At 44.0% G+C, this 16,658-nt stretch overlaps 5 protein-coding genes across 5 annotated transcripts; 2 read left to right on the forward strand and 3 right to left on the reverse strand.

Annotated features, from left to right (window-relative positions):
* Positions 1 to 6: 6 nt before the first annotated feature.
* Positions 7 to 1,366, reverse strand: BCIN_09g01040 (hypothetical protein). The gene is made up of 3 exons (XM_024694899.1): positions 1,096 to 1,366; positions 344 to 1,044; positions 7 to 292 (listed from the first exon to the last, which is right to left on the reverse strand). The coding sequence occupies exons 1-3, from the start codon at positions 1,322 to 1,324 to the stop codon at positions 23 to 25; spliced, it is 1,200 nt and encodes a 399-aa protein (XP_024550692.1). The 5' UTR covers positions 1,325 to 1,366; the 3' UTR covers positions 7 to 22.
* Positions 1,367 to 3,064: 1,698 nt separating this feature from the next.
* Positions 3,065 to 4,586, reverse strand: BCIN_09g01050 (hypothetical protein). Its single transcript, XM_001546617.2, has one exon. The coding sequence runs from the start codon at positions 4,328 to 4,330 to the stop codon at positions 3,518 to 3,520; it is 813 nt and encodes a 270-aa protein (XP_001546667.2). The 5' UTR covers positions 4,331 to 4,586; the 3' UTR covers positions 3,065 to 3,517.
* Positions 4,587 to 6,380: 1,794 nt separating this feature from the next.
* Positions 6,381 to 7,655, forward strand: BCIN_09g01060 (hypothetical protein). Its single transcript, XM_001546616.2, has 4 exons — positions 6,381 to 6,781; positions 6,835 to 6,969; positions 7,024 to 7,206; positions 7,265 to 7,655. The coding sequence occupies exons 1-4, from the start codon at positions 6,569 to 6,571 to the stop codon at positions 7,460 to 7,462; spliced, it is 729 nt and encodes a 242-aa protein (XP_001546666.1). The 5' UTR covers positions 6,381 to 6,568; the 3' UTR covers positions 7,463 to 7,655.
* A 284-nt stretch (positions 7,656 to 7,939) lies between these two features.
* Positions 7,940 to 10,491, forward strand: BCIN_09g01070 (hypothetical protein). Its single transcript, XM_001546615.2, has 2 exons — positions 7,940 to 9,405; positions 9,477 to 10,491. The coding sequence occupies exons 1-2, from the start codon at positions 8,775 to 8,777 to the stop codon at positions 10,403 to 10,405; spliced, it is 1,560 nt and encodes a 519-aa protein (XP_001546665.1). The 5' UTR covers positions 7,940 to 8,774; the 3' UTR covers positions 10,406 to 10,491.
* Positions 10,492 to 10,760: 269 nt separating this feature from the next.
* BCIN_09g01080 (hypothetical protein) lies at positions 10,761 to 14,062 on the reverse strand. The gene is made up of 2 exons (XM_001546614.2): positions 13,049 to 14,062; positions 10,761 to 12,995 (listed from the first exon to the last, which is right to left on the reverse strand). Exons 1-2 carry the CDS (start codon positions 13,690 to 13,692, stop codon positions 11,519 to 11,521), a joined length of 2,121 nt encoding a protein of 706 aa, XP_001546664.1. The 5' UTR covers positions 13,693 to 14,062; the 3' UTR covers positions 10,761 to 11,518.
* Between the last annotated feature and the right edge of the window lie 2,596 nt (positions 14,063 to 16,658).

Consider the following 16,658-nt stretch of genomic DNA (forward strand, 5'->3'; position numbering starts at 1 on the left):
TTTTTTTATATCTATAGAACAATTAAGCAACAGCACTTCCGGCGAAAGCGTCACTGATTTCAGTAACGTTCTTCTCCAATGCCAACAAAATGCCGAGCAAAACCTTCGACTTCTGAGGGTTTAAGTATCCAGATGCGATATGCAAAGCTGTCTCACTGCTGATATCAGAGTAAGGAACTTCTCCATTTGGAGCACGAGTACTTTGAACGACGGGGATGTTCAATCTGTTGATTACATCTTCGATGGCGTAGTTGAAGGATGTGCTTACACCTCCTGCACCAGCACCGGCAATCTAGTAGAGTTGTTAGTTTGAATGTTTCTGGTGAAGGAGAGAGGAACTTACAACTATGCCCTTGGCACCACTAGAAACAGCATTGTAGAGGGTATCGTTATGCATATCTTGATTTGAGAACAAGATATCCACTCGAGGAATCTCGGTTACATTCGAAATATCGTATGCAGTCTTTCCAGTGGGTTCAACTGGTGGGTAGAAGAAATAAGGAGTATTTGAGATGAGTGTACCCAAGTTACCCATCTCGATGGCTTTGAATGTGTCCATAGTATTGGCATTTGTCTTGGAAACATAGTATGCGGAGACAATACGATCATTCAGAACAACCAAAGCTCCACGACCCACAGCCTTAGGACTAACGCCCACAGTAATGGCTTCGAGAAGATTGAAAGGTCCATCTGCTGAAATGGCGGTGGAGGGACGCATAGATCCAACGATGACAACCGGCTTGCCACAGTTGACGGTAGCATCCATGAAGAAGGCGGTCTCTTCTAAAGTATCTGTACCGTGGGTAATAACTGCACCACTCATGGTATCATCATTGCAAATCACATCGTTGATTTGCTTTGAGAGGTCGAGAAGAATGCTGGAGGTCACATCTTCACTACCGACATTGGAGATTTGTACCCCAGCAACGTTGGAGACGTTGAGGACTTCTGGAACAGCGTCAAGGAGAGTTAAAATCCCCACGGCACCTGCAGTATATCCCGTCGTTGCTGTGTTACTACTACTAGAGCCTGCAATTGTACCACCTGTATTGAGTTAGTACATATTCTAAGAAATTGGCAAGCGGATTGCCATACCAGTTGCGAAAACAGTGATGTTTGGCAGGCTTGCATTCATCTGAGTGAAGTTGAGCCCATTGGAGTTGGTGAAGACAAATGGACTTGTATCACGCTGGTAAACCACTGGGGAAGCAGAAGCAAATGCTGCGAGAGCAGAAACAGACAAGAAACGTGAGAACATGATGAATTGAAGGATGTTCTTCTGAATATGGAAGGATGAAGTACCGACTACAGAACAGGAAACCATAGTCTCTTTATACTCATCGCCGACATATCTTGATGTCTCACCGGGTGGAATTTTTCAACCTGTCGCCAAGTATTTTACATGATAGCTTAGTGCATCATTGCCAGACTTAGCAACCAAGTGTTTATCTCCATCAAACTAATCTTCCAATGCCAATAATATTATCAAATCATGCGTCCGACGATTATCCACACGGTATCGCCTGGGATACGAATTGACTCCCGGTCGTGAAGAAAAAGGCTCATTGTATAAATCGTGGGGTTGGTACCTGATGTTCAGAGAAAACGAAGGGGGAGTGGGACAGTGGGATGCGGGTAGATAGTCTAGTGACTAGCGGAGAGGGGCATCTTCAGGGGATAAGCCAACACCTCACTCAACTACCGACGAATAACCTTGCCAAGTCACTCTTCCCTATCGGATCTCGGACGCTCCTAAAATATCCGGCGCACGATCCAACAACCATGATGATGGGCGGGGCGGTAATTGTCGTCAACCTTGATATCCAGGCTCGCCAGGCTGTTGTTTACTGTTGTTCGTTGCACGCATTGATCTCGCTTCTTCGACGGTGTATTACGATCAGACCGATCATCCAAACTTTAGATCTGGGGATGAGGGAAAACAACGGGAAGATTTCCGATACTCTTTTTTTTACATCGGCAGACCTGTCGGTGTTCCAATTGAATTTCCCAGACGTTATCGGCGTCTTATCATTTTGAGAAAACAGCCATAATTAAGGTCCTGTTCTTCCCCATGAGCTTCAATGGAGAACCCGGAACGGTTAGATAACGCATAGCTTGGTCGTATCCTTATCGAGATTGATAACCATTTTGTGAGGAATTCGAAGTCCTATCATGATACCAGTGAAATAGCAATAACAATCAGTTCATTATTGGACTGAAAGTGGGAGTGGGAGAATGAAGTTCTTATCGTGCCAATAACGTAGCTGGCTTGGGGGGGTTAACGACGGAGCTAGATAAAGAAATATAAGCCACCTTGTGAACTATATGAGATTGTAAATACCTCATCCTTACATCCAAGGTTGATGCTGATGAAGTGTTGAAGCTTCAATTTATATTATGTAATGCCGCTCTCAAGACTCGGTATCTAAGATGCTTCTAGACAAATTCAAGAATCTGCCAATTGTTAGCCCAATTGGAACAGGCTAGGCAATATAAATAACGATAATCAATGAGGCTACACTACTCATGATTCGTAAGTAGGTTTGTCTTGGCCGAGAAAAAAATCTTTTGAGCGAGGAAGCCTCAGAGAAGAGTAGGGTTTTGAGCAGTCGAACAGTTCCGAGACGTCTTTTCTTTTCAACCCGCGTACAAGTCTGAAATGTCAAGCTTCACACTTGATGGTAAGAGTTGGATGTGCGGCGCAGTCCATTCCGTAAGAATTTGAGCTGTGCTGGTGGCATCTATTGTCAGCCCAAGCCTCGCTGTTTGAGTTCTCGATTCAACATAATGCAGCTGTTTGCTTTGGTGATTTCGTGTTTTCGTGTTTTCGCATGTATTGGCGAATGTGCACACAGTTATTCATTTGTTTTTGCACTTGCTGGAACAATTTGGTTTATTGTTTTTCGGATGTATAAAGATAGTGATGAAAGGGATATCAGAAATGAAGAGGGTGATGGCATGTTGTTGAGGAAAGTTGTTGATATTGGTTGGATTAGTCATCCTTGTACCACCCCGGCGACGACATTGAAAGCTCATTGAGGAAAGATGCTACGTGGTTTAAACATGAAATCGCCATCGCCATACGGGATTCTTGATTGGGAGTTTTTTACTATTGGTACAATGACTGTTCCAGGGCTGTGTGTTTATCACGGTCAAAAAGCGATTGTGGGTTTGAATATATCTTTCTTGCGTCTGCAGACTTCTACCCTAGCAGATGGATGGAGAACGACCGTATGCAACCTAGTCCTTCATCAAGAATCCCAACCCTTGAGTCAAACAGCCACTCATTGATATTCCTCGTTCTTGGATTTCAATGCACTATCCTCGGTGCCTCGACTGTGATATCATCTGCTTCCATAACTTAGGATCATTTATCGAAGAAAAGCGGACAATCCCATTTCCAGAAGCTTTATAAGTAATCTCCATCCCCGTCTCTCCGTTTCACCTCGATACCTAATGAACAAGAATGAGTATAGAGCCCCGTGTCCAATCTCAAGAACGAACCCTTATCAATCTTCTATTTTGACGTGTATTGTTTCTTCGGGAACGCCATCTCGATTCGCGGAATTTTCACTTCCGGGTGTATCTCTTTCCACTTCTCGAAACCACTGCGAATCTCGTTGATCGTACGTTCATGGTACTTCTTCGCGATATTGTTGCAGTACTTCCACCGACTCAATCGTTGCTCTCCGAACTCTTTGAGCGTCATTACCAACTTTAACTGAGGGTATACTACAGCCGTCCTCTCGATTGTCCTCCTTCCAACCACGTAAGTAACCGATTCAACGACGGGATTGACGTAGAGGAAATGTTCGTACATATACTTCCAAAGTCCAAATCCAAATTCTGGTGAGATAGCCAATGGCCTATATCTGGAATTGTGCGATGTAGGTAATCCGGGTGGACTAAAGCATTTTCGATCAGCTACAAAGGCGATGTAACGAGCTTGAGAGCGCAGGTTCTTCTCTGTGCTACAGCATTCGCAGATTTGTTGAAGTAAGAGGTGATTCGTACACGTGTATACAAGTGTATCCTTTATTGGGTTGTAGAACGAAGGATATGTTTCTCTACCGATCTCCGCAAACAAACAGGCGTAATCGTGAAGGTATAGTTGCTTGTAGTGCTTAAGATAAACGTCGCGAGAGTCGAGACAGGCGTAGTACAAGGCGGAGGGCTTTGGTGGTTGGAATGGCCCAAGAGGATCATGGTAGACGAGTTGTCCTTCTGGAAGCGCTTGGAACCAAATTTCAAGCTGTACCTCTTTAGGGAAGCAAGAAAAATTTGTAAAGCACAAATCTATGAGGACTTGGGACTTTGATGAATCCATCATACACCAAGGTTGTTGTTGGTGGCTTTTCTTTGACGATGGGAAGTTCAAGGTTCGAGAATGGTATTTCGAACTATTGATCAAGTGCTGTTTGATTTTGTTTAAAAAGAAACAATCTGGGCTCGGAATGGGTCTTTCCCGACTGTCATTGACCTGATATTGTTAGGGTTGCATTCACTTTGCTCAACCAATTTGCTCAACAAAGAATGTTTTCAAGAGATCCTTTGAATTTTCCTGATTTATTATTGATTAGCTAACCATCAAACCACTACCATCAGTTCAAACTTTTTTCAGAGTTTCTAGAGTCTGTGAGAATTCTCTTGCATATCGAAAACGACCATGCATTTTTTTCCATACGTAGAAGCTACATGCTTGTCTGATACTACGTGATCATATGGTTTGAATTGGATTTTGTATTCCCCAGCAGACATACGCCCCTCCCAGGGTGTTCAAAAGGCAGGAATGGTGGACTGAATGGAATACTTTATGTTTCAAAGCAGTTCAATACTCAAAATGAATGCAACATCTCAGTCCATTTGAAGATTGAAGATGGCACCAGAACTTTGAAGCATCTCGTGATCGGGTTGCAATCAGGGACGACCAAGAACTCTAGCTTCCCCTAATCATAAGAAGCAAACTCAGGTAGGCATTTCTATATGTGATGCTGGCAAAATCAGCGGTCTGGTAAAGTGATCTTCACCCTGGTGAATGGAATGATTTATATTCACCTCTTGCAGTCTGATGGGAAATTCGACTGATCCAGTGTGCCAACACTTGACATCCCCTGAAAGCTACCACTGCATGTCTCACTGAACGTTGGCGCGCTTCAAGAAATTACGAAATTATTACTAAAAGTCATACAATGCCAAGAAACCGACCGCCGCACTCTTTTAGGGTTCTCTGTTCAGACTTGCAATTTTTTGGTAATGGATTTTTCGGAGAATTATCATTTGAAGCACATGTGTTTGTATGAGATATCAGCGACCTTGGTTTAACTCATGTAAGACTTACAACTCCATTGTCAAAAGTATTTGTCGATCGTTTCTTGTGGTCCATACTGCCGGATAAAGTTGCCGGACCTTGCAGATATGCTTATTTTTGGGATCCCATCTCGGCGGCTATTTCGAGATGCCCAGCTACCGCAAACCCCTGCTTACACCTCAACTTAGAATTCAATTGGAGAGACTTGCATTACAAGGGGATATTTCCAAGACACCATTTTCATTAGCTCGGGTGTTTGTGACTCCATCGACTCGGTTTTCATGACCCTGGTGGAGATCTCCCCCGGGACTCGACATCGTATCTTCAGACAACCTACGTCTCACCCCATATCCTGAATCTAATATCGAGTGGTTATTCCTCATCTAGTGATGATACGGGATCAAGCCTATCTTATCTTCAAGAATTAGTCCCCACCACATTTGATGTGTGGAGTACTCACTTGAAAAAAATGTAAATGCTTGGCCTTTGTCTTTCATTCGTTTATACCAGTACAATAAGATCTCAAGCTGCCCACAATGTTGAAGCCAGGATTAGATCCTAGTTTTGTCCTTCTATCGATTCATTGATCTCATTGGAGTTTGTTGTTTTAAGCTTGAGGTTGAAGCCGCCATGGCACCAAGGTCAGCACCTCCACGTGCCAGTGTAGAGGTAGATGTTCAAGGTCTGCTTAATCTGGATAACTAATAATCTCACAACGAGCCGATAGTTGGGCCATTTGTGGATAGCTATCGATCTTACATACAAAACAAATGCTACTTCTAGAGTATACACCCTTTCAACCCTTAATTTGAGCCCCATAATTTCAGATCCAAATTTGTGTTCCTGGTACCTTATATCCAATGGAAACATCGCTTAAATGGTTCGCGAACGCTCAGGAGTCCCAATTTGTATCCTTTGTATTATTTTCATACCATTTGGGTGATCCGCAACATCACTTAGCGTACCCAATTGCCGCTGGCTTAAGGAGGAGGTCTATCTGAAGGGCCGCAGACTTGTGTCAAGATCTCTTCTACAGTGGTGGCATGCTTATTAGTTTTATATAAGATAATAAGAAATTCCTTCAATTTTTGCTATCCTTCAATTCAATCTTTCTTTTCTTCCTCAACACAGCAGGCTGTGTCTCTTCACTTCGGTCACTTATCTGTATTATTATTGATCTCCAAAAAAATCTTCTCGACATCAACAATACCTTACTTTATCCTATAACAAACTGTTGTCAATTAAAATCCACACATCATCATGTACACTCCATCTATAATCATTGGCTTCCTTACCCTTAGCCCACTTGTGGTGGCTCACGGAAAAATCGCAGTTGTAACTGGGAATCTCGGTGGAAACGGTACTGCTCTAGGAATCAAAGGAGCTGTTGTCGCAGATACTGGGTCAAATTCCAAGACAGAGCTCGATACTACGGTATTCGACATTGGTAGTAACAATTGCGGACAAACAGAGGTATTAATCTTACTCCAAACCCTGTATGACAACTATCAATTAACAATCCAAAGGCTGCAGGGAGAAACAAAGCAGAGTCCGGTGTGACTAAGTCAATGGCTCTTTCGGGTAGCACACTTCCACAGATAAGTACCGATAATGCATCTATCTCGGGTACTTTCCATATTGTGACTTCCGACGGTGCAGGTGTATGTATATAATTTTCCTTGTTACCAGGGATATAATCGCTAATAGATAAATAGCCTCTTACAGCGATGGTTGACACTACCGGAAAAGGTGATTTTTCAAATGCAGTCAAGGCCGTGGTGACTACCCAAATACCAGGAAAAAAGGGTAACATAAGGAAAAGTAAACAAACAAGATGGGAGCGAGCTATGAGAAGCATTGGTTTGATGAAAAGAGCCTCTAACATCAACGAAGACTATGTGAGACATTCCGTCCCCTCTCATCCATTTTCTTAATATTTGCTAACGAAGTATATAGCCATTCAGTGTAGATATTCCGGCCGGTACAACTTGTACTGGTACTGTAGCAGGTCAATCCAATGTCTGTATGGTCAAGGTTGTGAACCCATCGAATGCAGGACCATTCGGAGGATGCGTCGCTGTTCAGCAATCTACGGGCACAAACGCAACGGCTTCTGTCAGGAGAAATCTCAAGCCCATGAAACTTTCAGTTTGAAAGTAAGTGGTGTTTTGTGGCAAGTATTCAGCCTCGGGGAAACAGAATCTTCGAAAATAAGGAACCGGTAGTGGAGGCTCTACCCCGGATTAGTCAGGTGGAGCTAAACTTTGGGGGCTAAAGCGGGGAACGATTCCGTAGGGCTGTACAAGTCAGATAAGGTTATCTTGTGTGTATATGAATCGATGTGTCAATGAAATGACTTTTCTCTACTCCCATGGTCTCAACACTGCTGAAGATTAATGTTGTGATTGAAGCCATGAATTGTTCATGCAGCGGACCTCAATATACCACCAATGTACTCACCCAGTGGCAATGAACCTCATTTGATTGGAGCGGACTATTCATGGATTCTGATATCGATAACAATGGTGGATCCAAAGACGTTGTACTCTGTACTTGAGTATCGTTCGAAGCGAGGTGGGCGGAAACGCAATCACAATCTGTAGATATCCGCCTGGGGTTCATAACATATACGTTCATCTAATAAGATTTCGGGTAGCTGCAACAGATCCAATTTAATACATTGCTGGATCTAGATCGATTTTGCCCTCGGCATTTGTCAACACAAAAAGTCAGCATAATCTATTCCAGTACGTTATCGCCGGTTCATCACGTGCGAAGCTCTGATGAAGCTATTACGAGAAGCGACAAGATAACAGCTGCAATCCTTCTTCCATGGCCAGATAAGAATTCCTCTACTCATTCGACACTCAATCTATATGCATCTTCACGTCAACCAACAAACTTCCTTGATTTCCTTTTGCATGTCTATCTATGGGTTTAGAAATGCCTCAATGGTATCTATCAAGCTTGCTCATGCATTTTTGGCGTCGAACGAAGCTGCAAGAAGCCTCAGCAATGCATATTTCCACCCCCGTGTTCCATTACTTGTATATCTTTGGTTTCAAACCTTTGACAAATCTATGATGGATAGTTTCTGATCCCCTCGGCGTTTGTACAGTTCATAGATGAAGTACTTTTTACGTCCGACAATTTGTCAATTGGTAATGATGTACCTGCGTATCTATGTAGGTTGGTTTGTACGGCATCTTTTCTCCCTTTCTTGCTCTATATCCGGATCCAAATGTTCTGTCATTGTATCTTGTTAATCGGTGGCAATCCCGATATCAGACATGCATCTCAATTCCCACACCAAATAGGCAGTGATGCTCAGCGATTATTCCCCATCCCACCTTCTCATTTATTTCATATTTTATCTTCACTTTCGTGAAATGGGCCAGTAGTAAACTTGTTCTTCATCTGCTTTTTTCTGTAGATCTGTTGGTACTCAACAAATTGGCTGTATACGATGAGTGACCAAAACGATTCCAAGTCATCATGGCTTCCGAAAGTCTGCCAATCTTCAGCGAACACCTCGCCAACCTCCAGTCCTCCAAACGAACAATCTTCGCTTCTCCCCCGATCTCCCGAAGTAGGAGAGACTTGCGAGCTCGAAGACGATGGTACGACTCCAGCCAAAAGATGGCTTGCCGAATTCCTCCTCTTGTTACGAGGTTCAGTTCCCGTTATCCTCGCATACGCATTGCAGAACTCTCTCCAAACAATCTCGGTCCTCATAGTTGGACGGCTAAGTCCTGAAGCTCTAGCAACTGCGGCTTTCAGTTATATGTTTGCAATGTCTACAGCGTGGCTTATCGCTCTTGGTGGAACTACTGCTCTAGATACATTGGCATCGTCGTCTTTCACTGGAAGTAAAAACCCGCACGATCTGGGTATATTGTTACAGCGCGGTTTCTTTGTTTTAACTGCGTTTTACATACCGGTTGCTGTACTGTGGGCTTGCTCGGCTCCGATTTTTAGGTTGTTGGGACAGGAAGAGTACATTTGTGTGGACAGTGCTAGGTTCTTGACTGCGTTGATTCCAGGGGGACTAGGATATATCTACTTCGAAGCTATGAAGAAGTATCTACAAGCACAAGGTATTGCTCATTACTACCCACTCTCCTATCTCCTATCTCCAGCGTTACCGGCATCTAAATTATCTATACAGAGATCATGCGTCCAGGCACTTACGTCCTTCTAATAACGTCCCCTCTCTCCGCCGGTCTCAACTATCTCTTCATCCACACCTTCAATCTAGGTCTGATCGGTGCTCCGCTAGCGACGGGTCTCTCCTATTGGCTCTCCTTTCTCCTTCTCGTCCTCTACTCCCGCTTCATAACCGGGCATCAATGCTGGGGCGGCTTCACCATCCAATCACTTCATAACCTCGGAACATTTTCCCGTCTCGCCCTGCTCGGTGTCATACACGTCGGCACCGAATGGTGGGCTTTCGAAATCGTCGCGTTGGCTGCCGGTCGCTTAGGTACTATACCCCTCGCTGCCCAAAGTGTCATCATGACGACCGATCAAGTAATGAACACAATACCCTTTGGAATTGGTGTAGCAGCCAGTTCACGCGTTGGAAATTTGCTAGGAGCGAGAAACGCAAAGGGAGCAGCTAGAGCGGCAAATGTGGCGGCTTGGTTGAGTATGGTTATGGGATTTCTAGTTTTGATCGTTCTGATGAGTGTGAAGAATTTCTACGCGAGGATATTCAATGATGATTTGAGCGTCATCAAGTTGACAGCGGAAGTCATGCCATATGTTGCTTTATTCCAGATAGCAGATGGACTTAATGGGAGTTGTGGAGGGAGTTTGAGAGGTATGGGGAGACAGCATGTTGGTGCCGCAGTCAATTTTGTTAGTTATTATTGCGGTGCGTTGCCACTGGGTATCTGGCTAGCATTTCATGGGTGGGGACTAGGAGGGTTGTGGGTGGGTCAGTGTATTGCGCTTTACATCGTAGGAGCGTTGGAGTGGATAATTGTCGCGTGGAGTGATTGGGAAGGCGAAGTGAAGAGGGCATTTGGGAGAATGGAGGTAGATGACCGGATTGAGGCTGGAATTGGGGGATTGGATGAGAGGGAGGAGATATAATGAATTTTTAGCCTCGTAAGAATGATGGGCTTGTGAAATTATCACAATAATCATATGTTAACTTTAGATAGAGATGTCATGTTGCATAAAAGCGCTTCTAAAAGCTTAAGTTAGTCCTAAAATATTTCGTTGAAAATTGTTTACTTAACCTTATACTCCTATGGCTGAAAACTATGTCTTTATATGGCTTCAAAGGGCGCTGGAATGTTTCTTGAAGATGCTGTTGACAAGTATTTTCTGTGTTGGGAGCTGGTAATTGTTATCCGGTCTACCTACTCCTTATACAGCCGACTAGCTACATTCTTGTATATTGTGATACATACAGGCGTGTTGTACAAAAGGATATTCTTGATAATGACTTTTCTTCCTCCACGATCAATTCAATATTAAGCGAGCACCATGAAAATCACTCAAAACATCATACAACACAAGAGACTATAAACATCAGAATGGTAATTCAATTGATGTGTCATAAGCGGGCATGGCAGCATATCCATTCCCCGTTCAATCGGCTAACATGTTCATCCACCCACAATAATTCTCGCTATGTAACACTACTACTACCACTACTTCATAACTTCACGACTCCCGCTATCGCTATCCATGACTCCACCCGCTCGCTAACAGCAAACATAAGTTTCGATCCAATGCAGAATACCATCCCACTACCGTACGTCCACGCGAAAGAGATATCCATTCGTTCGTTGTTCCAATCGAACCATCAGGGGCCATTATCATTGAGAAAATACACCGTACCAAGACGAGAAAACTGAATCAGAGACCGAATGATCGAAAAGATCGAAATGCAAGAGGGTAAACCCGAAAAGCATAGCAGAAGCTCTAACTTGCAACCAAAAAAACCATGCCAACCAGATCAAAAGAATTGAATTGCCATCCCTAATACAAAAACATGATATGAGAAGTCAAGCCGTGGCTTCTGAAGAATGAACAATGATATATCTTTTTTTTTTCGCATTCGTAACCACAAGAGACAATAAAAATCAAACACTTCAGAAAATACGCATAAACTAGCTGGAGGCATTAAAAGAGACTATAAAGATGCGACTTGCAAATCGTGAATGCAAGCTGTGATGGGGGTAGTTGTAGCAGTCATTATTGTGTGTAATACACCACACCTTGTTGCTGCGGGTAGTAGAAACCATCCGGGCTTGGTGTCATCATACCGCCCATTCCTACTACGCCCCCTACTTGTTGCATAGGATATTGTTGAGGTTGTTGATAGCCGGCTGGGAAACTTGGAACAGCTGGGATTTGCGCAGCATCATAATAATACACCATTCCATTGACTTCTTGAGCAACCAAGTTTTGAGGTGCTTGTGATGTCGAAGCTTCACTGGGCTGGGGTGCAGGTGGATTATATGTCTGTTGTTGCGGTTGTTGCGCGGGTACAAAAGGAGTTGTACCAACTGTGGAAGCCATGGGTGCATTAAAGGTTTGAGGGTAATAGTATCCTTGTGGAGGTTGCAAAACGGGGTAAGTTTGTGGGTAATAGTTGGAGGCTGGTTGTTGATAAGGGTTGGGTTGAAAAGCCGGTGCGTGAATGGCCCTTTCTGGAATTTGTGATAACGGTGTACCAGTTGAAGCTTGGCTTGGATAGGATGGTTGGCGGGAATGTTGAGCGGTATCGTGCGAATAACTGTTTCCATTGATTTGTATGGGAACTTGTTGATGGAATGGCTGTTGGCTTTGCTGGGGAGGATTGAATGACATGGATGCTGGTGATTCAATGTCGGCTACAGAGACAGTCTTCTGAGGCCGAGGTTGATGCATTGGAATTGCGTTTGGTCGGTTTTCCCGAAGAGTTGGCTTCTGGGGGAGAGGATAGGTTTGAGGTTGTGGGACATTATCGAGAGATGAGACTTGTGAAGATCCGTTGACTGCTCCAGACTCAGGAGCCTGAAACTGTTGAGGTTGTGCAGCTTGGCTCGATGGTGGTAATTTGACCACAGGCCTTGATGAATCCATCGACATTTGTGGCCTTGACATTGTTGATCCACTGGGTGAAACAAGCGTTTCTCGATTGACTTCTCGTGCAAGAGACGAACGACGACTCATGGCAACGCTTGGAGTGTAAGTACTTCCGTAAACGCTACCACCAAAAACGCTTGTACGTCTCGAGTAACCACCGACGGATCCAAGACCAGCTCTGCCTCTGCCACGTCCCCCAAACCCTTGTTGATTAGGTCGCATAGCTCTTGGGATGAATATGAATGATCTATCGACAGCAGGGAATATGTAACGTGGTGGATGGTCAGGTAAGGATATTCGAACAGGTTTATCTCGACGAAGTGGTGGTCGATGGTCAGGTAAACGCGTATATTGCTTCACTGGAATTCCAGGGAATAACACAGGGGTTTCCATATCTCCAAAGAACACACGAATTTGTACATTTCCAATGTGCTTCGTAGTGGAAAGTGATCGATTGAGAGGTGCGGATTTTGTAGCTGGAGCTGGTCTTTGGGATCCATTTGAAGCTCCATTCGTAGATGTTGGTACGGGTTCAGTGATTACTTCGTGCATATCGTGTGCCCATTGAACGTCGGTAGGTTCCAGAGGTTGTGAAATGTGACTATAGAACGTTAGCAAAATTACAAAAGCACGAAAGAGATGATGATGATATACTTGATAGGTGCATAGGGCCCTCCAATACCGGGCCGACCCCGACCACCTCTGCCCCTGCCAAATGGCCTAAAACCATTCGCCGCAGGACCAGCATGACGATGGTCGTGCATAAAGAATGCTCCTCTATTTGGCACAAACGCTGGATCCGCATCTCTCTTTTTCTTGTATTCCTCATGTTCTCTCCTCCGTCTTTCATGAGGCTGTTCTTGTTGTCGATCCATTTGAGCAGTAGATGTTACGATAGCCGGTGAGGGGGTGTCTTTGGTCTCGTCTTCTCGAAAGTCCTCAAATTGAACTGTTTGTACCGGTTCAGAGCTTTTGGGTCCGTTAACCATCATTTCCATATCATTGGCACCATTTATGAACTTCGAAGCTTCAGTAGTGCCATTGCTAGCTTTTGCTTGTCCGCCGTTCAGCTTAGATCCATTCCCATTCATCTTGTTCGAATCGGAGGTCTCATTGTTTGCATTGCCGCCATCGATAGGTTCGTCGCCCTCGTGTAAATCTTCATCCTCACTAATTATCGAGCCTTCAGATAAAGAGTCATCGTCAAGTTCGGCAATATCTTGAGCTCCTTCATCATCGCCCTCGTCCTCAACCCGCCTTCGTCTTGCAACCAAATCTCTGCGTTGGCGGGAACCCATGGCGAAGAGCTATTGAACGTGTCGGCTGAGTTTTGACGGGTTGACGGGCGATCTTGGGAAAGTTGTCAAGGGAAGGAATTCGTGACAGATCATGCAGTGGCGTCCAAAACGGGGTATGATGCAGCGCCCGCGCTCAATGAAAAGTTGTCTGTGATAGCGAGCGGGATCTACTTCTATGTTCTGATGTAGAGGAAATTGTGAAAAGGCGAAACCTGCACACCGGGCTTGTATGTGTTGAGATTAGACGAAGGTATGATGTGGTTGATAGCTCTTTACTTGTGTAGAATTAAGCATTAAAGTTTATCAGAGGCTGAAATCCAAGATAGGTTAAGGTTACCTTGCGCTTTTCCATTTCTTCGGTGGAAGATTCGATTGAAGACCGACAATCCATTGCATTAGTAAGCACTCGACCACAATGGTGAACGGTGAACCACATCACCACCAAGCAAAACCTGGGGCAAGGGAATGGCTGATTCTCAAACGACCGCCACCAACCATCTACGGAGTGTCTCGTCTAACTTTTACTATTTATACAACACCGCTGTTATCCCCACGAGCAAAGTTATATCCTCAGCGCGGCCATAGACCGGCGTCGCCTCCTCGTATAAGAAATCGCGATTCATACTTAAACCTCCTCCAATAGCATGGGACCGTACACGTCCAGCATAAAGACGGGCATTTGAACCAACACATTCATGCCTAGTAGGTACTCTAGAACATTCTGGGCAAGGCCAACAACGAGACGTTGTTGTCAACACGGACACGCCTACTGCACAGATTTGCAGTTCACCGTCGAACTTCCAAAGTATGCATGGAATGGCATGGCGGAGGATTGGTAAGATGCTGGACGAAAGTGTTGAGATCCGATATACCTAAGTATCGTGTCATGTTTCCTTCTGTAAAAGAGGCCACAATCCCAGCTGGCTGTGCATTGAAAGTCGCACGTGTTCATTGTTTGCCGTGTTTCAACCATTTCTGCTACACTTTCATGGTTTTCATCAAGCTTTGCGAGCTTTCTCAACCTCATGCATCCTGATGCATCCCGTTCCCATCGTTGAAAGAGATTTCCCCATTTGGTAATTCAGGTCACGTGCTGCATGATTGGAAATGGAGCTAACTCCCGAACCGAAAACGGCATTGCCGGTTACGGTTCCATTCTTCCTTCCAAGGTTGTATGTAGTAATCATCGTCATCGTTTTGTTTAGTCATGTTTTGTGCGTATCTAGTTAGCGTAAGTCCTTGTTGACTTGTAAAATCCATTTACTAGATGAACTCAACTGGAACAATGAATTCTTTATACACTTCGTATATATTATTGCTTATTTCATCTACTAGCGATATAGTCATATCCTCTACCGAAGATACTTTTCTGCACGACACTGTACCTAGTTGACCGTTATCCAGACTAGTCTAGCAGATGAATAAGACGAAAGTTGGAAAGTAGACAAATGTATATCGATTGTTTAGACATCTAATCTGCGGCGGTGGAATATCTGTAGGAATTGTAGCCCGTGATTAACTTTTACCTGCTACTCTATGTTCCAATTAAATCTAATTTGATCTTTTCCACTCCAGCTGAAATTTCACAATAATAAGTCTACATCCGACGTCTTTTTTACAGGCTACAAGGACAGTTTCTACTTCCCTGGCGACCTGGCCTTCGGACTCAACTTGCCTCTCCGTCGTTTTTATTAAGACTACGTTTGATATCACCTCTTCACTCCACATCGACCGCCATAAATTCTCATTTGGGAATTCAATTCGAGATGTCATGAGACCCTTCCTTTTGAAGCTTTTAAGTCAATATAGTTCGACGGGTATGACTCTTGTCAACCTTTTCCTTTTGCCTTGTGCATCCCTCGATATGGAATCTATCTTTGAGACACCAAGGCTGATAGGTAGATTGAATATCTCCTAGCATTTCTGAACATACAAATTTAGATTCGATAAACGCAAAGCTTCATTTTTTAGAATCGCAGTTCACCTTGCCCTGGATGTCAAACCTGGATGTCAAACGCTTTATGTGCTGTTTCTATATTTTCTCTAATACCGGATGATACAAGTGATTTGTCCAACATTATGCTGGGCCAGTCGATAGTGGACTTGGAGGCATGTACGAAAATTGTGACTGTCATGTTGAAGAGAATGGGCAAACTGTTAGCCATCGGGTACACTCATCCAAAAGTCTATGATGAGATGTATTCTCGTAAGTCAGCAGAATCTAGCTAAATGCGTATCTGGAAGGTTGAGGAATCATTTTCAGATCTTTTGTCACTTACAAAACAGGGTGTGGACTGGAGACGTGTGAGTTCGAAATAACATATGTTCCATATGGAAGCACACATTGTAAGGCACAATTCAAAGACTTCAAAACCGATCGCCCAGTCCGTCCCAGTCATCAGGAGTAAGGGGTGAAAAAGTCCAGACGGGAACTCGCATATTTTGGCATCTTCGGTGTAGGTGTACTGAGCTCTCTTCAATTATAGTTGACCAATTATGAGAGTGACCTTACTTTTTCATGCAGTCTTGATCCTCTGAGCCACTGTTAAAGGTTCCCCTCTTCTTGACTCGGTCTATATCGCGCTGTTCCCGTCACCAAATTTTATACTTCTGGTGCTCCTGTTCATTCGGATCCAGAAATCGACTGTCAGTCTTGGAACGAACCTCCGAATCTCCAAGCAACAACCAGAAATGATTAAATGGTTCAATTCCGGGTTAAAATTACAAAATCTTGCCAGGGAGTTCGTACCATTACGGGCCAAGGACTGAGAATTAACATTCGACTTTCCAAATCTAAGCCTGAGGATCACGAGAACGGTTGTGATGTATGAAATAAAGCGCAAGAAATAAATCGATAACTCTTTTTCAGCTCATGAAAAGAGCATTGGATCAATTGATGATCCTGTGGCTTGTCTCAGAAGATCTTGAAAACAGCATCGACACCAAGACGAAGGCTCATGTTGCTG

The sequence above is a fragment of the Botrytis cinerea genome, chromosome 9 (genome assembly GCF_000143535.2).
Source record: "Botrytis cinerea B05.10 chromosome 9, complete sequence".
Lineage (NCBI taxonomy): Eukaryota > Fungi > Ascomycota > Leotiomycetes > Helotiales > Sclerotiniaceae > Botrytis > Botrytis cinerea.